At 44.6% G+C, this 26,647-nt stretch overlaps 1 protein-coding gene across 3 annotated transcripts in view; it reads left to right on the top strand.

Annotated features, from left to right (window-relative positions):
• The window catches only part of plcl1 (phospholipase C like 1), a 342,480-nt gene that overhangs the window by 253,005 nt on the left and 62,828 nt on the right, over positions 1-26,647 (top strand). For all 3 annotated transcript variants that reach the window (XM_072261611.1, XM_072261609.1, XM_072261610.1), the window contains exon 5: positions 19,509-19,584. In XM_072261611.1, the coding sequence (XP_072117712.1) occupies positions 19,509-19,584 (76 nt within the window). The remainder of the gene's footprint in view (positions 1-19,508; positions 19,585-26,647) is intronic.

The following is a 26,647-nucleotide window of genomic DNA, read 5'->3' as shown; positions in this document are numbered from 1 at the left end:
GTGCCAGGGTCCCTACCTTGTCCCGCAGCCTCGTTAGTACCGTTGCTGGAGTTTCTTCCGAACCTCGGGCCTCTGGTACGAACTCGCCTAGGACCGTCGGGGGGGGTCCGTAGACCAATTCCGCTGAGGAGGTGACCAGGTCCTCCTTAGGGGCTGTGCGGATGCCCAGTAGGACCCAGGGAAGCTCATCTGTCCAGTTGGGGCCCCTGAGACGCGCCATCAGGGCCGACTTGAGATGCCGGTGGAATCGCTCTACCAAACCGTTGGACTGGGGATGGTACACTGTGGTGTGATGCAGCTGGGTGCCCAGGAGCTGCGCCACTGCTGTCCACAAACCAGACATGAACTGCGCCCCTCTGTCGGAGGTGATGTCCGTTGGGAGGCCGAACCTGGCGATCCAGTTTGCAATGAGCGTCTTGGCGCAGGACTCAGTGGACGTGTCTGCGAGCAGTACGGCTTCCGGCCATCTGGTGAACCTGTCTACCATGGTAAAGATATACCTGGCGCCCTGGGAGACTGGCAGGGGGCCAATGATGTCCACGTGGATGTGTTGGAACCTCCTATGCATCGGCTGGAACTGCTGGAGGGGAGCCTTCACGTGCCGCTGGACTTTGGCGATCTGGCAGTGTACGCAGGTCCTGGCCCAGAGTCTGACCTGTTTGCACAAACCGTGCCAGACGAATCTGTCCGCTACCAGCTTGATGGACGCCCGGATGGACGGGTGGGCCAGGTCGTGCCGTGTGTTGAACACCCGGGGCCTCCATGCTGCTGGTAGCACGGGTCAGGGTTTGCCGGTAGACACATCGCACAGGAGTCGATTCGCTGCTGGGCCGATGGAGACGTCCTCCAACTGGAGCCCCGAAACAGCGGTGCGGTAAGCCAGGATCTCGGTGTCTGACCGTTGTGCTTCCGCCAGCACTGCGTAGTCTGTTCCTGAGGATGATATGCCTACTGAGTGGAGGCAGCGGCGAGACAGTGTGTCGGCGACGACGTTGTTCTTCCCTGCGATGTGGCGGATGTCCGTGGTGAATTCTGAAATAAAGGACAGGTGCCTCTGCTGCCGAGCGGACCATGGGTCCGATACCTTGGCCAGTGCAAAGGTGATGGGCTTATGGTCCGTATACATGGTGAACTCCCTTCCCTTGAGGAAGTACCGGAAATGCCGGACAGCCAGGTAGAGCACTAGCAACTCTCTGTCGAAAGCGCTGTACTTCATCTCTGGTGGCTGTAGGTGCCGGCTGAAGAAAGCGAGTGGTCGTCACTGGTCCTCGCCGAGCTGCTCCAGGGCTCCGCCGACTGCCATGTCGGAAGCGTTGACTGTGAGTGCCGTGGGTACATCGACTCTCAGGTGCACTAGGAGGGCAGCCTTTGCCAGCAGCTCCTTGGCCTGCTCGAATGCCTCCGTGGACTCCGCGTCCCATGCCACTTCTTTGGCCTTGCCGGCCATCAGGCTGAACAAGGGTCTCATGATGCGTGCTGCCGCCGGCACAAACCGATGATAAAAGTTGACCATCCCTACGAACTCCTGCAGGCCCTTGACCGTGTTGGGCTTGGGGAACTGGCGGACGGCCTGGACCTTGTCCGGTAGGGGAACTGCACCATGTCGGTTGACTCTGTGGCCCAAGAAGTCGATCTCTGTCAGCCCAAACTGGCACTTCGCCCGATTGATTGCCAGTCCGTGGTCGCTCAGGCGTTGGCAGAGCTGGCGCAAATGTGCTACGTGCGCTTGGTGGGAACTGCTGGCCACCAGGATATCGTCCAAGTAAATGAAGAAGAATCCAGGCTGCGTCCCACCGAGTCCATGAGCCTTTGGAAAGTTTGGGCTGCATCCTTGAGACCGAAAGGCATCCTCAGGAATTCAAACAAGTCGAACGGGGTGATGAGGGCTGTCTTGGGCACATCGTCGGGGTGCACTGGGATCTGATGGTATCCCCTGACCAGGTCAATTTTCGAGAAGATGGTCACTCCGTGCAGATTCACCGTGACGTCCTGGATGTGGGGTACCGGGTATCTGTCGGCAGTTGTGGCGTCGTTGACCCTTCTGTAGTCTTGGCAGGGCCTCCGTCCTCCTGTGGACTTGGGCACCATGTGCAGCGGGGATGCCCACAGGCTGTCAGAGTGGCGTACGATTCCCATTTCTTCCATCTTACGGAACTCCTTGGCGAGGTGGAGCTTGTTGGGTGGGAGCCTGTGAGCTCGGGCGTGCAGCGGCGGTCCTTGTGTGGGGATGTGGTGCTGCACGCCGTGCTTTGGGTCGGCTGTGGAGAACTGCGGGGTGACTATGGAGGGGAATTCCGCCAACATCCTTGCGAATCCGTTACCCGAGAGGGTCACGGAATCCAGGTGGAGGGCTGGTAGCTTGGCTTCTCTGAGCTGGAAAGTCTGGAACGTCTCGGCGTGGACCAAACACTGGCCTTTTAGGTCGACCAGGAGGCAGTTGGCTCGTAGGAAATCTGCCCCTACCAGTGGCTGTGACACCGCTGCCAACATGGAAGTCCAAGTGAAAAGGCTGGACCCGAAATGCAGTGAGATAGTTCACGGGCCATATGTCCGAATACTGGTGCCATTTACAGCGCTGAGTTCGGGGCCTGGGACCGCGTTATGAGTGTCCATGTTCGAGGGGGAGAGTACGCTGACTTCGGCCCCGGTGTCTACCAGGAAGTGCCTCCCGGAGTGTCGGCCCCAGAGGTACAGGAGGCTGTCTTGATGGCCAGCCGTCGTAGCCATTAGCGACGGCTGGCCCCGGCGTTTCCCAGAAAAGCACATGGTGGACGGCAGCGGCGCGTGCCTGAGCCTCATCTTTGGTGATAGAAACACCATTGTTCCAAACTTTTGCCTTTCTCCCCCGTGGGTCTCGACGGCTTCGGTTGTGGGGCCTGGGCTTGGGGCGCGTGATTGTGGCTAGGCTAATGGAGGCTGCTCCAGCCGGAAATCCTCACTCGCGAGGAGGAGGCAAATGTCCTCTGGCATTTGCTTGAGGAACAACTGTTCAAATAAAAGGCATGGCTTATGGCCATCCATGAGCACCAGCATATCCTTCATGAGCTGGGATGGCATGCGGTCGCCCAGGCCGTCCATGTGTAGGAGCCGCGTGGCCCGTTCACGGTGGGAGAGTCCGAAGGTACTGATCAGGAGCGCCTTAAGCTTGGTGTACCTGTCCTCCATTGGTGGCTGGCGTGGCGATGATCCGGCCTGCCGTCTCCTGGTCGAGTGTGCTGACCACGTGGTAGTACCGCGTGGCATCAGCTGTAATGTCTCTGATATTGAACTGAACCTCAGCCTGCTTGAGCCAAACGTGGGGCTGAGTGGCCCAGAAAGTCGGGAGCTTCAGAGGGACCGCACTGTGCGAGTTGCTCGAACTCATGGCTGGTCGCTCAGTCGCCGGCTCCAGATGCCATCTGGCCATATTATTTGCCAAGGGAAATCTTGCATACAGTTGTGGTTGTTGTGTACATCCCTCCCTCTGCCAACCCGACATCGGCGTGTAACATCATTTACACCATCATAACTAGATTACAAACCCAGCACCCGAGTGCCCTCATTACCATCTCGGGTGACTTCAACCATGTTACCATGGCTAGAACACTGCCAGACCATCCCACCTCTCCCGGAACTTCTGGGAGTCTCCTGCATATTAATAGTGGCTCCCTGATGCCCGCAAATTATATACAATATCACAGAAATCATTATTTTTGAGAGCGAGCGAGAGACACCGAGCGAGCGAGAAAGTGAGAGAGAGCGAAAGCAAGCAAGAGAGCGAGAGAGAGAAAGCAAGCGAGAGCGCTTTAGAGCGCGCGAGCGACCACGAGAGAGAGAGAGAGCGCGCGAGTGAGAGCACGCCATTGCAGTGTTCCAAAAAAAAAATAAAACGTACGTCACCCTCGACTACACTAAAGTGCACCTCTGCCTAATAGGGGTCAAAATAATGACAGTGTTGCTCGCTGCACTGTTTGCAACAATGACTTTTCTATTGCCCATGGTGGGTTAAGACTGTAAAAGACACGTTGAGGTGAGTTTAACAGGTGTCATTTGTTCATTAGCATAGCTAACGTTATTTAAACTAGCTGGCCAGCTGCAAAGGAGCTACTCTATTGCAGATGTCCCACCTCTCCCGGAAGTCTCCCGCAAATTGATGGTGCTACCTCCCTGAAATGAGATTTTGCAGGGTGGGATGTCTGCACTGCCCAACTTCACACAGTATGTGAGCTGTACAACCAGATGGGAAAGGACTCTGGATTTGATGTACGCTAATGTTAAGGATGCATACAGCTCCTCTCCCCTCCCCCCACTGGGAAGGTCAGATCACAACCTGGTGCATCTAAAACCCTGCTACGTGCCTCTGATGAAGAGTAAACCTGCAACCTCGAGGACACTGAGAAAGTGGTTGGAGGAGGCTTATGAGGCGCTCCAGGGTTGTTTTGAGGTAACAGACTGACAGGCACTCTATGAGCCACATGGGCTCACAGAGTGCATCACTGATTACATCAACTTCTGTGTGGACTGCAATGTTCCGAAAAGAACTGTCCTTTGTTATTCAAATAACAAGCTATGGGTAACAAAGGACATTAAAGACGTCCTGAACGCTAAAAAGAGGGCATTTAGAGATGGAAATAGGGAGGAGCTGAGGGCAATACAGAGGGACCTGAAAGCCAGGATCAGGGAGGCTAAAGACAGGTACAGGAGGAAGTTTGAGTGGAAACTCCAGCAGAACAACATGAGAGAGGTCTGGAGGGGGATGAGGACCAACAATGAGTTCATCAAACTAGCAATAGAGGAGCTGAAGGCAGTGTGGACAGGGCCAACGAACTTAACCTGTTCTTTAACAGATTTGATATTGTGGCCCCTGCCCATCCCCCACATGAGTCATCTGTTGTCGGCCCTCAACCAACACATATTCCACTCTCCCCTCCTACCCCTCCTCACAGTCCCCCACCCTGCTCTCATGACTATACCCCATCCCCACATGAAACCACCACGGTGGGCTTCACAGCTGAACAGGTGAGAAGACAGCTGAAACGTCTCAACCCAAGCAAGACTGCAGGACTGGATGGTGTCAGTACCAGGGTGCTCAAAGCCTGCGCCCCTCAGCTATGTGGAGTACTTCGCCATGTTTTCAACCTGAGCCTGAGGCTCTGGAGGGTTCCTGTGCTGTGGAAGTCGTCCTGCCTCGTCCCTGTGCCGAAGATGCTGCGCCCCAGTGGCCTCAGTGACTATAGACCGGTGGCATTGACCTCCCACATGATGAAGACCCTGGAGAGACTTGTTCTGGAGCTGCTCCGGCCTATGGTCAGGCCACACTTGGATCCCCTCCAGTTCGCCTACCAGCCCCGACTAGGAGTTGAGGATGCCATCGTCTACCTGCTGAACCGTGTCACGCCCACCTGGACAAGCCAGTGAGCACTGTGAGGGTCATGTTTTTTGACTTCTCCAGTGCGTTCAACACCATCCATCCTGCTCTGCTGGGGAAGAAGCTGACAACGATGCAGGTGGATGCTTTCCTGGTGACATGGATTCTTGATTACCTGACTGGCAGACCACAGTACATGTGCTTGCAACACTGTGTGTCCGACAGAGTGATCAGCAGCACCGGGGCTCCACAGGGGACTGTCTTGTCTCCCTTTCTCTTCACCATTTACACCTTGGACTTCAACTACTGCATAAAGTCTTGTCATCTTCAGAAATTTTCTGATGACTCTGCCATAGTTGGATGCATCAGCAAGGGAGATGAGGCTGAGTACAGGGCTACGGTAGGAAACTTTGTCACATGGTGTGAGCAGAATTATCTGCAGCTTAATGTTAAAAAGTCTAAGGAACTGGTGGTAAACCTGAGGAGAGCTAAGGTACTGGTGACCCCTTTTTCCATCCGGGGGTCAGTGTGGACATGGTGGAGGATTACAAATACCTGGGGATACGAATTGACAATAAACTGGACTGGTCAAAGAACACTGAGGCTGCCTACAAGAAGGGTCAGAGCTGTCTCTATTTCCTGAGGAGACTGAGGTCCTTTAACATGTGCCGGACGACGCTGAGGATGTTCTATGAGTCTGTGGTGGCCAGTGCTATCATGTTTGCTGTTGTGTGCTGGGGCAGCAGGCTGAAGGTAGCAGACACCAACAGAATCATCAAACTCATTCGTAAGGCCAGTGATGTTGTGGGGATGGAACTGGATTCTCTGGCGGTGGTGTCTGAAAAGAAGATGCTGTCCAAGTTGCATGCCATCTTGGACAATGTCTCCCATCCACTACATAATGTACTGGTTGGGAACAGGAGTACATTCAGCCAGAGACTCATTCCACCGAGATGCAACACAGAGCGTCATAGGAAGTCATTCCTGCCTGTGGCCATCAAACTTTACAACTCCTCCCTTGGAGGGTCAGACACCCTGAGCCAATAGGCTGGTCCTGGACTTATTTCATAATTTACTGGCATAATTTACATATTACTATTTAACTCTTTATGGTTTTATTACTATTTAATTATTTATGGTGCAACTGTAACGAAAACCACTTTCCCCCGGGATCAATAAAGTATGACTATGACTATATCTGCGATGCGGGATAGAGGGTACACATTGAGCTGCGTGAACCTATTGATGGTCTGGCTATAGTCCACGACCATCCTATTTTTCTCCCCGTTCCGAACAACGACCACCTGCGCCCTCCAAGGACTTGTGCTTGCCTCAATGACCCCCTCCCTGAGCAGCCGCTGCACCTCCGACTTAATGAAAGCTCTGTCCCCCGCACTGTACCTCCTGCTTTTAGTTGCCACAGGTTTACAGTCGGGGGTCAGGTTGGCGAACAGCGGTGGGGGAGGGATCCTGAGGGTGGAGAGGCCGCAAGTGGTGTCGGTAGTGTGGCAGTTAGCATGGTGTTGGGTGGGATGTGCGGGTCAGTGTGTGTGTGTGTGTGAGTGTGTGTGTGGTCAGTAGCGGGGTATGTGACGTATTCCTACAAAACTGGGGATTTACGACAGTGATTGGTGGGAAGGGCCCTTCATTCTCCATTGTCACGCTTTTCAGGTGGCTCTGGAAGTCGAGCCCCAATAACACAGGGGCACACAGTTGAGGCATGACCAGTAACGTAAAGTCTCGATATTCTGTGCCCTGCACCACTAACGTCGGTACACAACCCCCCCAGATGTCTGTTGTATGTGGGCCGGAAGCCATGGTGATCCTCTGACTTACCGGCCGTATTGCGAGTCCGCAATGCTGCACCGTGTCCGGGTGGATAAAACTCTCCATGCTGCCTGTGTCAAACAGGCAGCTCATCCTGCGCCCCTCCACCGGGATGTCCATCATTGACCTTGCGGGCTGGTGGAGAGGGCTTTGATCGAGGGTCACAGAGGCCAGGGTTAAGTCGCTGTCTTGGTCCGGCGCGATGGGGTGCCCCGTGAGCACCAGTTGGTCGTAGGTGGGAGATAGCGCCGACCAAGATGGCTGCCCCGATGTCTTGCACGTCATGGCAGCATGCAGGGAAGATGGCGGCAGGCAAGATGACGACCCCCATGTCTGGCACGTGGCGCTACTCGATCCCGCTCGCGGTTTGGACTTACAGATCTTGGCGAAGTGGCCCTTCTTTCCACAGCTGGAGCAGGTAGCTTCTCGGGCTGGGCAGCGTTTCCGGGGGTGCTTCTCCAGTCCGCAGAAGTAGCACTTCGCGGACTCACGACTGGCTGCAGCCGAGGTCGATTCGCCTGCGGGTTGTGGGGTCTGCGGCGCCCACGAGGCCATCGGGGGGTCGTGTGCCTGGAGAGCCTCAGAGTTGTGCAGAGTGGCCTCCAGCGTGTCGGCCAGCTCAATCGCCGAACTTAAGGTAAGATCAGCTTTTTCCAACAGCTGCTGGCGCACATACACTGACCTGGTCCCTGTGACGAAGGCGTCTCTCACTAGGAGCTCTGCATGCTGTCCTGCAGTCAGGCCCTGGCAATCGCAGTCCCGCATGAGCATCTGTAGTGTCCGGACAAACTTGGCACTCGATTCCCCAGGCCGCTGGTGCTGAGTCGCTAATCAGTGCCGCGCATAGACGGTGTTTAGCGGCCATAGGTATTGTCCTTTGAGTGCGCTCATCGCGCCGTCGTAGCTCGGCTGGTCTCTGATCATTGAGTAGACCTGTGGACTGACCCTGGAGAGTAGAACTCTAAGCTTCACTGCAGGGTCGGTCGTTTTAATCTCCTCTAGGTATGATTCGAAGCAAGCCAGCCAGAGTTCAAAAGCGTTTCCAGCTTCAGGTATTTGTGGGTCAAGATCTAACTGGTCGGGTCTCAGACACGTTCCATGCTTTAAAATTACTGTGAATAAAATTGATGCACCTTCAATTTCTCCAAAAGACTGAAGTAGGGTAAATACTGAAAGGCTTTTATTCGCAGTAAAATATGACTTCCAGCACGCTGAGTGTTTGCCCCTGGGCTGAGGAGGAGGAGCAGGGCAAAATCACCTTTCTTCAGGGGTCTGTGGGAGAAGCCACAGGGGCAGTCAGCAGAGGGGCATGTCCAGACAGTTAACCCAGTTACAACATATATATATTGTTTACCACGGTAGTCGTGCGCAAACGTGCTACTAAAGAAACACACGGAAGCAGAGAGAGCTGAATTCAGAATGTCTTTACTGATTCAAAATCACACGTTTAAATCTCCGCTCCTGCAATCCGCGGGGCGGACGTAATGTCAGACTGTCCCCGGAAAGTCCGCACCGAGCGGGTATTTCCAAACGTGCTACCGCGTGTCTGCCCGCGGCTCCCAATGGCTGTTTGAGTCCTGCATGTGCGGGAGGCCATATTACTTTAATTAAAAAAATCTTTTTTTTCCCTTTTTATTGAAGGAAAGTTGTTCCAACCAGGAATTGGTTAGAATTAGACAGGATGAAATAGGAAAAGTAAATGATTGTATCGTGTGTAGATACAAATCTACTATGTAGTTAAAGAGATGTAACTGTTTGCTACTTATAAAAGGTGAGAAGGAAAACAGTTTGGGAGCAGAAAGAATTAAGTCATCTGTTGACTGTAATAATTTAACAAATGAAAATATTAATACTATAAAGGGATTAAGTATATACTTGGAAACACTAGATTCTGCAGATGCTGGAAATCATGAGCAACACAGACAAAATGCGTGTGTGTCCTGTGGCGTGGTGAAGGATCGCAATCTGAAATGTTGACTGTTCATTTCCCTTCATAGATGTTGCCTGACCTGCTGAGTTTTTCCACCATTTTTGGTTTGTTGCTTAAGTGTATAATTGGTGAGATAAATAAGATAGGTGAAATATTCAACTATCTAAGATATTTTTAGAATGGCAGTAACCTCACAATTTTATGTTTTTTTTTGCAGATTTTTTGTTTCTGTCTTAGAGAATGCTGAATAGACCAGAATACAACAGATCATTAGTGTTCCTTTTCACCACAGATTGAACTATACATCTTAGAAAATAACATATATACTCAGCAGATCAATTTGCATCTCTGAACAAAGCAAAATAGATATGCCTACAAATTTTAATGCACACTCATACAATAATAGGACTTATAAGAGACTTCAGTGAGCCTTTCTAAATATGCCAGCCATTTCTCTTCCAGTACTGGATTCAGGAGAGGCGATTGGGGTGGTCATGAATCAAGACTTACCAGCATCAGTAGTGGTCTTCTCAAATGTAATTGGGGAGGTGGAAGAAGGGAAGGATAAGCCTGGCACATGTTGTCGGAGTGGATGAAACAGGACCCAAGAATATGGCAAGGGATCACTGGATTTAGATCAGTAATAGCAGCATTATATGGGCTTGGGATCAGGGACAGAAACCATTATAGAGTTTATGGTGGTGAAGTCAGAGACAGAGCTGGCATAAAGAATTTAGGACTGAGTGTAGCAAAGAGAGAGCGGTGATCACAGAGTTTAGGAGGGTGTGGAACAGTGGTTCAGGGAACAGGCTAGACATGAAGGTAGTTTGCGGACAGTGTTGTTTCAGTGACGTATGATTGCCCAAGGATGAAGATAATTAGTTTACTTGTCTTGAAGGTGTCCAGTTTAGTGTTGCAGTTTTAGGACCTTACTATCACAGGAGTGCCCAACATTGATACTCTCTTCAAGATGTGGTCCAAGTTCCCCCTGCAATACTCCAGCAGGCATTGCATGGGGAAATGTGTCGTCTCTTGTGTCCTTGATACAGAAATCAGTTTTGGTTACAAGGGTGAGTTACAAAAAGAAGAGCTTGGTCAAATTTTCTGATTGTGTGATTCAACCAGGAAATGTTTGCAAATGCAATTTATTTCACGTAAGATCTATTTTTAAGCTCATGAGATGGAAAAAAAGTGCAACGTGATCCAATTTGTAGACGTTAATGCTTCAGGTACTTTTATCAGGGTTTGAATAAATCAGAAGTATAGAAAGGAGGAAGGTAAGATTGCATAAAAAGGAAGGTCTAAACTATGGTGAAAAATAGGAAAGATGACATGCACGATCCACAGGGCTAAATAAAATAAAGGATTGGTGAGGCAGCAACAACGTCATTACAGCAATTACTGACCTGAAATTGTTGAATTTATTGAACTAAGGGTTGCTTTTTTTTAAAAGCTGCAGATCTCTAGTTTAAGTAGAACTCCATTAGGCACTGTTATAGACCAAAGTAGGAGTAGGATCTGGAATTAAAATAGTAGGTGACCAGAAATTCATGCTGTTGCTATAATTATCTGATTGCTAGTTTTAAACTATTGTCCTTAGTCCTTGTCTTGAGTGACCTTACACTTAGTTGTTTGCTCACTTTACGAAATTTATTTTACGTGTCTGGCTCCTGGGCCAGATATTTCTGATTTGCAGAACATTTTAAATTTTATCCTTCAGTGTATCCTCAAGGGAACTACAAATTCTTATGGGCTAAAAGTTCTTTTGTGCAGCTTTTTTATGTGGCATACAATAGACTCAAAGCACAAATGTGATCTTTATAGTGCAGCATGGGAAACTGACATGCCTACCCACAGAGGCTACTGTGCCTCCAGCGGTGACCTCAGTCAAGGTGCAAAGGACTTTTGACATTGTTCCTGCAACATTAAAATATACATATGTGCTTTAGCAACTTCACGGGCCTTGAATCAAGAAGAATGCCTGAAACGCACGAAAGCTTTCTTCTCTTTAAGTGAAAGCTCTCCTCACTGCTGAACAACTGTTGCATACAGTGGAGTTGCTCAGTTATGACCCTGTGTAAAACTGGCACTGGTGGGATGGTGCACCATTTCAATACATTTTAATGCACTTTAAAATTTCTAGGCATTTTTCTCATACATTTTTAGGATTAGTATCAACTACTGGAGACTCTTCTGGTAACTTGACACGACATCCACAAATGCTGACTCCCAGCTGATAGCAGATTGGCCAAGTGCATATTTTGTTTGATACAGACCTTTATGGCGATTCATGTCAGCAAACTTAATTACTCCATGCATAGTTGATCCCAAGTTCCTATTAGTAATTTATGCAAAATAGATGTTCATGCTTTTAAGGCAACAAGGCCCCTATTTGAGATTATTAAATTTACCAAACTGTCAAAATGTTATGTTTCGTTTTTCCCCAACTTCAAAAATGCACAGGATAGGAGTCACATTTGTTAATTGTCCCCAGTGCTGACTGTCAGAGATCATTGCATTATTTCATGTTTGAATATTGCTGATTAATCCTATCAGCATATTCAAATTGTAACAGAGAAAAATTTGAAACACAAAGCTTGATATAGAAGCCTTTATCTTCCTTATTTACCAATATTAGGCAACTTAAAAGAATGTTAGCAAAGTTACCCCACTTTACATAGAACAGGTACAAATGCAAATTCACTGGTGACTGATGATAATGAGTAAGTGTACTGGTGCAAGCTAGGACACCTGGTTGAGCGGTGCCACAACAATAACCACACATTCACAGTCAGTAAACCTGAAGAGCTGATTATTGATATCAGGAAAGCAGACATCCCACCTCTCCCGGAAGTTCTGGTAGTCTCCCGCATTCTGATGGCAGCTCTCTGACACCCACAAATTATATACAATATCCCGAAGATTGAATTGTTTGAGAGCAGGAGTGGGAGCGAGATCGAGCATCCTGATTGGTTTCTGTTTGTGCTAAGTAGACCTATCAGTTTTCTCTGCGGGCAGGCTTTATAGTCAACCTCTGTCTCTCCATCAGTTCAGTTTCGTGTCCTGCACCGCCATGGCAGAGTGTTTAAAAAATATATATAAAACGCACTTCACCCCAGACTACACCAAAGCGTAATGACAGATAATGACAGTGTTGCTCGCTGCGCTGTTTGCAACAGTGACTTTTCTATTGCCCAGATGACTGTAAAAGACATGTTGAGGTGAGTTTAACAGGTGTCATTCATTCATTAGCATAGCTAATGTTACTTAAACTAGCTGGCTAGCTGCTAAGGAGCTACTCTATTGATGTCCTACGTGATGAGGCCAAACGCCCTGTAGACATGCTTAAAGTTGTAATAGAATAAAAAAAAACTACTCCATGATAAAGATAGTGGAGTCAAAGGATATGGGGAGCAAGCAGGAACGGGGTACTGATTGTGGATGATCAGCCATGACCACAGTGAATGGCGGTGCTGGCTTGAAAGGCCGAATGGCCTACTCCTGCACCTATTGTCTATTGTCTGTTGATAATATAATATAAGTACAGAAATAGCAAAAAACTATGCTGCTGATCAACCAAGAAAGCAGCAATTGTGAACATGGCACTGGGACCTGAATGTTCAGAGGATCTGTACAAGTTCATCCGGACAGAAAAAGGGCCATACAGTATTTTGGTTGATGAAAGCAACAATATCATGTGCCATTTTAGCCAGGTACTAGAATGAAACACAGGATTGGGTAATTGTTGGATTTGTAGACATGCAATGATGCCAAAGCTGAAAACATATTCAACTGCATTGCATCATTCATGCATGACAAAGGCCTTGAATGGCCTAATTGTGTAGGATTTAGCAGTGACAACTGCAATGTGATGATTGGCAAAAACAACTCTGTCTTATCAAGAGTGAAAGCACAGGCCCCTCATATTTACAGCGCTGGCTGTCCAAGCCACCTGGTCAACATTTGTGCCAAAACTGCTGCTAAGGAGTTCTCAGTGTCAGCTGAAGAACCGCTCATTGACATCTACTACTACTTTGAGAAAAGTTCCAAACGAAGAGAAGACCTAAACAGTTTCAAGAGATCTGCAATGTTGCCCAGCAGAGAGTACAAAAGTATTGGACCATCTGCTCCACCAATGGTCAGCCTTTATTTCATATTTTGAGTCAAAGAGTGACAATCAGAAGTCATCTCATATTCAGAAGAGGCTGAAAGACCCCCAAATGAAAATATACACATGCTTTCTCCATAATGCCCCACAATGTCTTGACAAATTCAATTTGATCTTTCAAAACAAGGCACCTATCCTCTTCAAGTTGGATCAGAGTGTAGAAGAGCTCCTGCATGACATAGCAAGCAGATTTACTGAGCCAAAGGTATTGAGAGAACAGAACATTCAGGAGATAGATGTGAGCAACCCTGAAATTCACTGCCCACATGAAGAGCTTTTTACTGGGTACCCGGAAAGGTGGCAGTTGCTAAGTGAGAAGCACATGAGATCCCCCCTTAAAAAACAAAGCAGTTCTTCAAAGATGCCAGAGCATTCTATATCAGGTGCTTTCAAAAAATTTTGGAGAAGTTCCCAATGAGAGATCAAATCTTGTGAAAAATCTGTCAGTGGTCAATACAGAGAGCCAAGATGAGGTGAATCCAGACCAGATTTTGACTTTGGCAGAGAGATTTCCAAATGTGATCAAGGCAGATGCAAGAGAACAGCTCCACTTGGAAGTCCTGGATTATGTCTCAACTAACCTTGAAGGACTGGTGCCAAACTACAAAAGTTTGCCAGTTGATGAGTTCTGGGGAAAGCTGTCCGAAGTAAAATCTGTGAGCACAGGGCAGTTGAGATTCAAAGAGCTCTGCCAGTTGATGAAGCTGCTTTTGGTGCTGCCAAATTCTAATTGTGTTGTAGGAAGGGCATTCAGCATGGTGCATCCCATTAAGACAGAATTCAGAAGTCAGCTGTCTCACAAACCACTTGCGAATCTGATGTCTTGCGAAATTAACAAATTCATTGGCACAGACTGCTGTGAGGTTGAGACTTCCAGCAAAATGCTCAAATCTGCCAAGCAAGCCACATCACAGTACAAGGAAAGTTTGCAAAAAAATAGAAAAGCTATTTGCATTAGCATTTAGCTATGAGCATTGAGATGGCCAACAAAATACTCAACAAGGAATATATATATGTGTGTGTGTGTGTGTGTGTGTGTGTGTGTGTAAATAGTTTCAATATGTGATCAAATAAATTGTGTTCTTTCATAATCAAATATCCTGTATACATGCACCCTTGGAGGTCGACCCGGGGTGAGGGGGGGAATATGGGGTTGCGGGGGGCAGGGGTGCTACCTCCCTGAAATGGTGGTGATACCTCCCTGAAATGAGCTTTTGCAGGGTGGGATGTCTGGGAAAGGGAAGAAGGGTGAACATGAGACAGTCTTTGTTGCTGGATCACTGGTGGAGCGGGTCAGCAGTTTTAAATTCCTGACATTAACATATTGGATGACCTGTCCTAGGCCCAGCACATACAGTTGAAGTCAGAAGTTTACATACACCTTAGCCAAATACATTTAAACTCAGTTTTTCACAATTCCTAACATTTAATCCTAGAGAACATTCCCTGCCTTAGGTCAGGATCACTACTTTATTTTAAGAATGTGAAATGTCAGAATAATAGTAGAGAGAACGATTTATTTCAGCTTTTATTTCTTTCATCACATTTCCAGTGGGTTGGAAGTTTACATACACTTTGTTAGTATTTGGTAGCATTGCCTTTAAATTGTTTAATTTGAGTCAAATGTTTTGGATAGCCTTCCACAAGCTTCTCACAATAAGTTGCTGGAATTTTGTTCCATTCCTCCAGACAGAACTGGTGTAACTTAGTCAGGTTTTAGGCCTCCTTGCTCGCACACGCTTTTTCAGTTCTGCCCACAATTTTCCTATCGGATTGAGGTCAGGTCTTTGTGATGGCCACTCCAATACCTTGACTTTGTTGTCCTTAAGCAATTTTGCCACAACTTTGGAGGTATGCTTGGGGTCATTGTCCATTTGGAAGACCCATTTGCGACCGAGCTTTAACTTCCTGGCTGATGTCGAGATGTTGCTTCAATATATCCGCATAATTTTCCTTCCTCATGATGCCATCTATTTTGTGAAGTGCACTAGTCCCTCCTGCAGCAAAGCACCCCCACAACATGATGGTGCCACCCCCATGCTTCACGGTTGGGATGGTGTTCTTCGGCTTGCAAGCCTCACCCTTTTTCCTCCAAACATAACAATGGTCATTATGGCCAAACAGTTCACTTTTTGTTTCATCAGACCAGAGGATATTTCTCCAAAAAGTAAGATCTTTGTCCCCATGTGCACTTGCAATCTGTAGTCTGGCTTTTTTATACAACTAACACACATCAAAGTTGCTGGTGAACGCAGCAGGCCAGGCAGCATCTGTAGGAAGAGGTGCAGTCGACGTTTCAGGCCGAGACCCTTCGTCAGGACTTGCTGCGTTCATCAGCAACTTTGATGTGTGTTGCTTGAATTTCCAGCATCTGCAGAATTCCTGTTTTTTTCTGGCTTTTTTATGACGGTTTTGGAGCTGTGGTTTCTTCCTTGCCGAGCAGCCTTTCAGGTTATGTTGATATAGGACTCCTTTTACTGTGGATATAGATACTTGTCTACTTGTTTCCTCCAGCATCTTTACAAGGTCCTTTGCTGTTGTCCTGGGATTGATTTGCACTTTTCGCACCAAAGTACGTTCATCTCTAGGAGACAGAATGCGTCTCCTTCCTGAGCAGTATGACGGCTGTGTGGTCCCATGGTGTTTATACTTGCATACTATTGTTTGTACAGACAAACGTGCCTTCAGGTGTTTGGAAATTGCTCCCAAGGATAAACCAGACTTGACATCACTTTCTGACCTCAATCCGATAGGAGGTTTGTGGGCAGAACTGAAAAAGCGTGCGTGAGCAAGGCGGCCTACAAACCTGACTCAGTTACACCAGTTCTGTCTGGAGGAATGGAACAAAATTCCTGTGAGAAGCTTGTGAAAGGCTACCCAAAAACATTTGACCCAAGTTAAACAATTTAAAGGCAATGCTACCAAATACTAACAAAATATATGTAAACTTCTGACTTACTGGGAAAGTGATGAAAGCAATAAAAGCTGAAATAAATCTATACTCTTTACTATTATTCTGACATTTTACATTCTTAAAATAAAGTAGTGATCCTAACTGACCTAAGACAGGGAATGTTTTCTAGGATTAAATGTCAGGAATTGTGAAAAACTGAGTTTAAATGTATTTGGCTAAGGTGTATGTAAACTTCTGACTTCAACTGTTGATGCAGTCACAAGGAACGCACACCAGAGGTTCAGCATGTTACCAAAAACTAACAAACTTCTACAGATGCATTGTTGAAAGTATCCTTTCTAATTGCATCATAGTCTGGTACAGCAATTCAAATGTTAAGAATGTAAGAAGCTGCAGAGAGTAGTGGATTCAGCCCAATACATCACAGCACATCCCTTCCCACCTTCAGTAATATCTACAGGTAGCACTGACTAACGAAGGCAACATCTTTCATAAAAGATCTCCACCATTTCAGCCATGCATTCTTCTTGCAGCAGCCATCTAGCAGGAGGTACAGAGGCTGAAAGTCCCACTTCACCAGGTTGAAGAATAGCAACTTCCCTTCAGCCATTGAGTTGTTGAACCAACCTACACAACCCTAATCTCATTGTTTTTTTTTACTATTGCACCATTCTAGAGGAAAATCATTTGAATTATTTCATATTTTAGCATGTGCCTGATAAATTAAAGATTGGAGGAGTATATATTGCAAGAAACTTTAACTTGTGACAACCAAAAGTATCAAACTTGAAAAAATATTTTCCTTTAATCATGCTTTGAAACATCAGGATGCAATTTAATCAACTTTATGAAAGCTCTTGTGCCAATTAAATTAGTATGTTTTACATAATGACATTGTGACGTACAGGTAATTTAGATGTTTTTTTTTGGTTTTATCTACAAATACAAAATAATTATTAATTCATGACTAATAAATTCTTTGCCATCCTTTGCTGGGCTTAAACGTTAATTTAATTCACAAAATGTACAGTATGTTGTGGCAGGTCAGGACAATGTAATTATGTTGCCCAGATTAAAGTAAGGGCTTTCAAAGGATTTTCTGTCTTAATGAGAGTAAAAGAATCATGTGCTTTGTTTTCAAACAGACACAAGTGTTTTGATTTAAACATGTGAATAATATTAGAATTCTGAGATTTTGGCTTTATTTTCGAATTGTGCTAGTTGCATCTTTGAGCACATTACTTTGCTAAGTTCTGTTTTATTCAGTTGGCACAGAGTGTTTAAAATGAGACTAAATCATATCCCAAGGTTTTTATCTGTTATTCAGAGGACTTGTTATTCTTGTAGGTTGTCATTAAATGCAATTGAAAACTAAAGCTTCTTCTGACAGTTAATCCTTCAAGCTCAAAAACAGTTGTTTGGTATATTTTAGAACACAAATCTATGTAATTATTTTCCCTCAGGAATATCAGAGATTAAATTAGGAAGTCAAATCATAAGAAAACAGATAACTCAAATGTCAAGATTCTCCCAAAAGCACAATCAAAATGTAACATGAATACTTTCCATCAAATTGAATGAAAAATTCATCATTGAGTGTATGTCCAGTACACCTGTTGAAATTCTATGTCATAAGCACTTATAACACTAATAGCAATTTTTATCACAAGATATAACAAATCCTAAAATTCTGAAATAACAGAAAATGCTGGGAGCTCTGCATTCTTGGCATGATGTAATGCAAGGTAATCAAAGACCATGAGGTATAGGGGCAGAATTAGACCATTCAGCCCATCACACCTACTCTGCCATTTCATCATGGCTGATCCATTTCTCTCTCAAACCCATTCTCCTTCCTTCTCTGCGTGATCTTTCACACCCTGGCCAGTCAAGAACCTATCAACCTCTACCTTAAATTCACCTAATAACCTGGCCTCCACAGCCATCTGTGGTAATGAATTTTACAGATTTATTACCCTTTGGCAAAAGAAACCCCTCATTTCCCTTCTAAATGGATGTCTCTGTCTTCTGAGGCTGTGTGCCCTCTGGTCCTAAACTCCTCACTATAGGAAAGATCCTCTCCACATCCACTCTATTCCGGCCTTTCAATGTTCGACGTGTTTCAATGAGATCCCCTCTCGTTCTTCCAAATACAGTGAGTAAAGGCCCAGAGCCATCAATTGCTCTTTATACAATAAGCCTTTCATTCTTGGAAACCACCTCTGAATCCTCTCCAATGTCTACTCATCCTTACTTAGTGAAGTGGCCTAGAACTACTCACAATATTCCATTGAAGACTTCAACAGTGCCTTATAAAGCCTCAGCATTACATCAATGTTTTTAGATTTTAGTCTTCCCGAATGAATTCTCACATTGCATTTGCCTTCCTCACCACTGACTCAACTTGCAAATTAACCTTTAGTAGATCCTGCATGAGGACTCCCAAGTCCCTTTGCACCTCAGATTTTTGAATTTTCTCCCCATTTAGAAAATAGTCTATGTTTTTATTCGTTCTATCAAAGTGCATGTCCATCTACATCTTGACATTATTCCATTTGCGACTTCTCTGCCCATTTTCCTAATCTGTCCAAGTCTTTCTGCAGTCTCCCTGCTTCCTGAAAACTACCTGCCCCAACACCTATCTTTGTATTATCTGTAAACTTGGCTACAAAGCCATTGATTTCATCATCCAAGTCACTGACACGCAATGTCAAAAGAGTTGTTCCCAACCAAAATTCCTTCATGAAACTTGTACAAGATGGTTTGGGGCGGCCCATTTCTTAGAGTTTTGATTTCACTTCATTCTCAGCATCAGTTGAATCACAGCAATAAATCAACAATAAATTCAACAAACTATTTAAGTATGAAATAAAAATAGTAGGCACAGTTTTAAGCCTGCTTTTAGATAAATTGGAGAAGAAAATTAAAAGACTACTTTAAATACCCATTATATTTTTAAGTAAAAATTTATAACAATAGGACATCCTAGTTGTTCAATTTGGATGCCATTACCTGCAGTGAGCTTTTTAAGTCAATTGATTCCTTAGATGTAAAGGAGGTGATGAAGAGAGATTTCTACTAAAAGAAGTGTTGAATTTTAATATTTTCTCCAGTAAGCAACCTAACCATTCATGCAAAAAAATGATTAAGAACCACGGTGAAGTTCCAAGTGACAGGAAGTCTGTGTCACAATAGACAGGTTGGGAAGAGCTGTCAACTTTTAAGTCATAACTCTAAGGGTAATTTAAGTCATGGAAGAATGTTATATATAATGAAGTGCACTACGGTTACTTTGTGTTCACTCATTTGTATTGTTTCGCAGGTGATACAGGAGTCAAAGTACCTGATTGATATGGCAGATTCTATATACGAGCAGATTATTCAGTGTCATAAGTCAGGTATGTAGGAGGTGCCACTTACATTGTTACTACCCTAAGAAATGCAGCACATGACTAAATTCTCTTGTATGTTGTTATAGATTCATAGATCACTGCCGCACAGAAATAGGCCCTTCGGCCCATTTAGTCCAAATCGAACTGGTAATCTACTTAGTCCCATTGACCTGTACCCAGACCATAGCCCTCCATATCCCTCCCATCCATGTACTTATCGAAATTTCTGTTAAATGTTGAAGTCAAACCACACAACCACCACTTGTGTTGGCAGCTCGTTCCACACTCTCACGACCGTCTAAATTAAGAAATTCTCCCTCATATTCTCCTTAAAAGTTTCAACTTTCACCCTTATCCCATGACCTCTAGTTATCATTTCATCCAACTTCAGTGGAAAAAGCCTGCTTGTATTTACCCTATCTATACCCCTCATAATGTTGTATACCTCTATCAAATCTCCCCTCAATCTTGTACATTCTACAGAATAAAATTCTAACCTATTCAAGAGGTCCTCAAGACCTAGCAATGTCCTTGTAAATTTCTCTGCACTCTTTCAATCTTATTTACATCTTTCCTTCATGTAGGTGACCAAAACTGCACAAAACTCCGAATTAGGCCTCAACAACTTCTTACACAAATTTCAACATAGCATCCCAACTCCTGTACTCTATACATTGATTTATGAAAGTCATTGTGCTAAAAGCTTTCTTTACGATCCTATCTACCTGTGATGCCACTTTCAAGAAATTATGGATCTGTATTCCTAGATCACTCTGTTCTACTGAACGTCCTGAGTGCCGTACCACTCACCATATAAGACCTACCCTAATTGATCCTCAAATGCAAAGCCTCGCACGTGTCTGTATTAAATTCCATCTGGTTCAGATCCTGCTGCAAGCTGTGATAGTCTTTGCTGACCACTTTATCCCCAATCTAGGTGTCATTTGCAAATTTGCTGATGTAGTTCAACAAAGTTGATAGGCAATAAGATTAAAGAACTAACACGGGTATTACCTTGGTCATCAAGGCAAAAGATGGCTGCTTAATTATGAACAAAGAGGAAATCCTAAACAGATGGACAGAATATATAAAAGAACTTTTTGAAGACCAAAGATGAGAAAAAACCGAACATGAAGAATCTTGAAGGACCTAGCATTCTAAAATCAGAAATTTGAGCAGCCGTAAATAAAACAAAACATAACAGAGCAACTGGTCCAGACAACATCGCTGTTGAAATGATACTGGCCTTAGAAGATTTTGGAATAGAAAAAATAACAGAAATAGCAAATGAAATCTATGATCATGGAGAGATACCTGATGATTTAAGTAAATCAGTGTTCATCACACTTCCAAAGAAAGAGGGAGCAACAGAATTTGAGTTACATCATACAATAAGCCTGAAGAGCCACGTGGCAAAAATTATTCTCAGAGTAATCATGATGAGAGCAAGACACTGCGTAAAACCAGAAATCAGTAAAGAACAATGCAGTTTTGTGGAAAACACTAGAACCAGAAATGCAATTTTCATGCTACGGATGATCTGTGAACGAGCCATCCAGGTACAAGAAGACATCTACCTATGTTTCATTGACTATACAAAAGCTTTTGACACTGTCAGACAGCAAGATCTTCTGGAAATGCTTCAAGATCTTGACATAGATTGGAAAGATATACGTTTCTTAAGAAACTTATACAGGGACCAGACAGCATCCATCAGAATAGAAGGAGAAGTGAGTGAGTATGTGAATATCATGAGAGGAGTCAGGCAAGTTTGTGTCTTTTCACCAGACTTATTCAACCTGTATAGTGAAAATATCTTGAGAGGTATCAAAGACATCAAAGGATTCACAATTGGAGGCTATAATATAAATAACATCAGATATGCTGATGACATGACAATAGACAATAGGTGCAGGAGTAGGCCATTTGACCCTTTCAGCCAGCACCGCCATTCACTGTGATCATGCCTGATCATCCACAATCAGTATCCAGTTCCTGCCCTATCCCCATAACCTTTGATTCCACTATCTTTAAGAGCTCTATCCATCTCTTTCTTGAAAGCATCCAGAGGCTTGGCCTCCACTGCCTTCTGGTCACCAACCTTTTTAAGCCCAAGATCCCTTACCTCGACCTCAGTGAAAGGCAAGATCTACCTACTAAATCATTTAGAGAAAAAACAGCTCAGGTTGTACTTCCAATTTGAGGCCTTTTATTTGGGCGAATTGTATTTGAATTACACAAGATACTTTTGTCAAACTTTCAAATTAATTCAAACAAGAAAACACTGTAACTAGCATATCAAACAGGCCATAGTTGTCTTTCTTTAAGAATATTACAAGACTTCACACCTTTAATTCTAAGTTTCATTATTTAATTTTGTTTCAACATGAAAAATAAATGAATAAAAATTGCCTGTTGCACTCAGTGTGATAATAGACAATAGACAACAGGTGCAGGAGTAGGCCATTCGGCCCTTCAAGCCAGCACCGCCATTCGCTGTGATCACGGCTGATCATCTACAACCAGTATCCAGTTCCTGCCTTATTCCCATAACCTTTGATTCCGCTACCTTTAAGAGCTCTATCCATCTCTTGAAAGCATCCAGAGACCTGGCCTCCACAGCCTTCTGGGGCAGAGCATTCCATATATCCACCACTCTCTGGGTGAAAAAGTTTTTCTTCAACTCCATTCTAAATGGCCTACCCCTTGTTCTTAAACTGTGGCCTCTGGTTCTGGACTCACCCATCAGCGGGAACATGCTTCCTGCCTCCAGCGTGTCCAATCCCTTAATAATCTTATATGTTTCAATAAGATCCCTGCTCAGCCTTCTAAGTTCCAGAGTATACAAGCCCAGTCGCTCCAATCTTTCAACATATGACAGTCCCGCCATCCCAGGAATTAACCTTGTGAACCTATGCTGCACTCGCTCAATAGCAAGAATGTCCTTCCTCAAATTTGGAGACCAAAACTGCACTCAATACTCCTGGTGTGGTCTCACCAGGGCCCTGTACAGCTGCAGAAGGACCTCTTTGCTTCTATACTCAATTCCCCTTGTTATGAAGGCCAGCATGCCATTAGCTTTCTTCACTGCCTGCTGTACCTGCACGCTTGCTTTCAGTGACTGATGTACAAGACATTGTACTAATAGCTGACTCAGAAACAAAACTTCAAGAGCTACTCACTATAGTGGCAGCAGAAAGTAATTGCAGAGGCCTCTCAATCAACACCAAGAAGACAGAAAGCGTGGTCATCTCCAGAAAGACAGACATCCCACAATGTGTGATCAAGATCGGAAATACAAACATTAAACAAGTCAACAAATTCAAATATCTTGGCAGCCTAATAACAAGTAATGGCAGGTGTGACACAGATATCAAATACAGAATAGCAATGGCAAAAGAAGCTTTCCAAAAAATGAAGACCATATTAACAAGACAGAAAGATGAGCACGTACACTAAAAACAGAATACTGCAGTTCTACATTCATTCTATCCTGACTATCCTGACTTCTTTCTCCAGCAATGGAAGAGAGTCTAGAAGCAGCTGAATTATAGTTCTACAGGAGAATGTTAAAAATATCATGGACCACACACACATCAAATGAAGAAGTTCTCAGAAGAGCCCAAGCAGTTCGATCACTCGTACTAACAATAAGAGAAAGACAACTCAGATTCCTAGGACACATCATGCAGGAAGATGAACTAGAAAAACTCATACTCTCTGGAAAGATTAAGGGGAGCAAACCTAGAGGAAGACCTTGGCTTATGTACATCAAAAGCATAGCCAGGTGGCTACACATCGAGGAAATGGAAGTCATCCAAAAAACGAAGGATATTTCTGTATGGAAAACCATGGTCACCAAAGTCCGCATCAGATATGGTACTTAGACAGACAGTTTACCACATCATTGTCTGAATCGTTGATTGGGATACAAACATCACTGATTCCTGCAGCACTCCACTAGTAACAGGCCTCCAGTCAAAGAGGCAACCATCTACAACCACTCTCTAGATTCTTCCACAAAGTCAAAGTCTATCCAATTTACGATTTCACATTGAATGCCAAGCGACTGAGCTTTCTTGACCAACCTCCCATGCAGGACCTTGTCAAAGGCCTTTCTAAAGTCCATGTAGACAATATCCACTGCCTTGCCTCCATCAATTTCCTGGTAACTTCCTTGAAAAACTCTATAAGATTGGTTATACATGACCTACTACACACATGGCCATGTTGACTATCCCTAATTAGTCCCTCTCTATCCAAATACTATATACCTGGTCCCTTAGAATACCTTCCAATAACATTCCCACTACTAATGTTAAAATGTCTTGGTCTATAATTTCCTGGTATATTCTTAAAGCCTTTCTCGTGTATTGTTGATGCATAACCTCAGTGGAAGGTTCCAGAATCTGTCCTCAACAGATAAAGCCACTATTGAAAAAGTTGCTTTGCACAATTTTATGTTTGATAAAAAAAGTACTTTTGCCTTGTTAATTGATATTTTGCCACCTGACTTCCAGTAGTTTAAAGAAAATGCTGAGACATGGCGTTAGAATTGCTGGTAAATGAATCTATGAAGTATTGACACTGTATCTGAAAACTGAAAAAGCAGTAGACAATGCACCAAGACTGAATGAAATGTGTGATTCAACGGAGACAGTACAATGTGGAAGAAGTAAAGACATCTGAGATGGTGAATTTCCAGCAAATAACCTACTCATTTAGCTGAGGCAGTGAAGAGAAAATGCTATAAAATGAACAGGTTACAGCAGATAAATCAGCACAGACGGAAGAATTAATGTTGTTGTGTCTCTTTAGACACAAAGCAAGAGAATTCTACCATACAGTAAAGCCTTCATATAAGACCCTGGGGAAGGCACATGGCAACCCAATCAAAAATGAAACACTGCATTTTTAACCACTTCATTACATATAAACAGCAGCATTACTTTATTTTTTGACAGGGTCAGACTTTCAGCAGGTAACTAGATTTTGCAGAACTGATGGAGTTGTTTGTCAGAACTTCCTGAGGGAGGGGCTGCTATGCATGGCAGAGTGAACTCTAGAAAAGTGCAAAGTGATAGAGCTATCCAAAGTCAGGCCAGAGAAAAATGGATATACAAGTAAGATTTTAAGGTGAGTGGAGGAAGGTTTAGAGGAGATGTGAGAGGTTGATGTTCTACACAGAGTGATATGTTCTAGAATGTACTGCCAGGGGTGGTGGTAGAGGCTGATACAATAGGGACATTTAAGAGACATGGATGTAAGAAATATGGAGGGTTATGGGGTGTTTAAGAGGGAAAGGTTAGATGGACTGTGGAGTAGGTTTGTATAGGTTGGCATAACACAGTGGACTGAAGGGGCTGTACTGTTTTGCACAGCATCATGTTCTAAGAAGGAAGTACAGCTGAGGTGGCTTAGATATTGCAAGTGATGCAGTTGCCAGCAGGAATGCTGCAGTGGCATACAAAAGTTTGGGCACCCCTGGTCAAAATTTCTGTTACTGTGAATAGTTAAGTGAGTAGAAGATGAACTGATCTCCAAAAGTCATAAATTTAAAGATGAAACATCCTTTTCAACATTTTAAGCAAGATTAGTGTATTTTTGGTTTGTACAATTTTAGAGTGGAAAAAAAAGGAAAGGAACACCATGCAAAAGTTTGGGCACCCCAAGAGATTTGAGCTCTCAGATAACTTTTACCAAGGTCTCAGACCTTAAATAGCTTGTTAGGGCTATGGCTTGTTCACAATCATCATTAGGAAAGGCCAGGTGATGCAAATTTCAAAGCCTTATAAATACCCTGACTCCTCAAACCTTGTCCCAACAATCAGCAGCCATGGGCTCCTCTAAGCAGCTGCCTAGCACTCTGAAAATTAAAATAAATGATGCCCACAAAGCAGGAGAAGGCTATAAGAAGATAGCAAAGTGTTTTCGGGTAGCCGTTTCCTCAGTTCATAATGTAGTTAAGAAATGGCAGTTAACAGGAACCGTGGAGGTCAAGTTGAGGTCTGGAAGACCAAGAAAACTTTCCGAGAGAACTGCTCGTAGGATTGCTAGAAAGGCAAATCAAAACCCCCGTTTGACTGCAAAAGACCTTCAGGAAGATTTAGCAGACTCTGGAGTGGAGATGCACTGTTCTACCGTGCAGCAACACCTGCACAAATATGACCTTCATGGAAAGGTCATCAGAAGAAAACCTTTCCTGCATCCTCACCACAAAATTCAGCATCAAAAGTTTGCAAAGGAACATCTAAACAAGCCTAATGCATTTTGGAAACAAGTCCTGTGGACTGATAAAGTTAAAATAGAACTTTTTGGCCGCAGTGAGCAAAGGTATGTTTGGAGAAACAAGGGTGCAGAATTTCACGAAAAGAACACCTCTCCAACTGTTAAGCACAGGAGTGGATCGATCATGCTTTGGGCTTGTGTTGCAGCCAGTGGCACGGGGAACATTTCACTGGTGGAGGGAAGAATGAGTTCAATTAAATACCAGCAAATTCTGGAAGCAAACATCACACCATCTGTAAAAAAGCTGAAGATAAAAAGAGGATGGCTTCTGAACACACCTCACATAATGATCCTAAACACCTCAAAATCCCCAATGGACTACCTCAAGAGGCGCAAGCTGATGGTTTTGCCTGGGCCCTCACAGTCCCCCGAACCAAACATCATCGAAAGTCTGTGGATAGACCTCAAAAGAGCAGTGCATGCAAGACGGCCTAAGAATCTCACAGAATTAGAAGCCTTTTGCAAGGAAGAATGGGTGAAAATCCCCCAAACAAGAATTGAAAGACTCTTAGCTGGCTACAGAAAGCGTTTACAAGCTGTGATACTTGCCAAAGGGGGTGTTACTAAGTACTGACCATGTAGGGTGCCCAAACTTTTGCTTCGGGCCGTTTTCCATTTTTGTTATTTTGAAAGTGTAAAAGATGGAAATAAAAAAGTAATCTTGCTTAAAATATTAAAGAAATGTGTCATCTTTAAATTTATGCCTTTTGGAAATCAGGTCATCTTTTACTCGCTTAGCTATTCACAGTAACAGAAATTTTGACCAGGGGTGCCCAAACTT

The sequence above is a fragment of the Mobula birostris genome, chromosome 6, assembly GCF_030028105.1.
Source record: "Mobula birostris isolate sMobBir1 chromosome 6, sMobBir1.hap1, whole genome shotgun sequence".
NCBI classification, from domain to species: Eukaryota; Metazoa; Chordata; class Chondrichthyes; order Myliobatiformes; family Myliobatidae; genus Mobula; species Mobula birostris.
The sequence above is the reverse complement of the archived record's forward strand: the minus strand, read 5'-3'. Positions and strand labels throughout refer to the sequence as shown.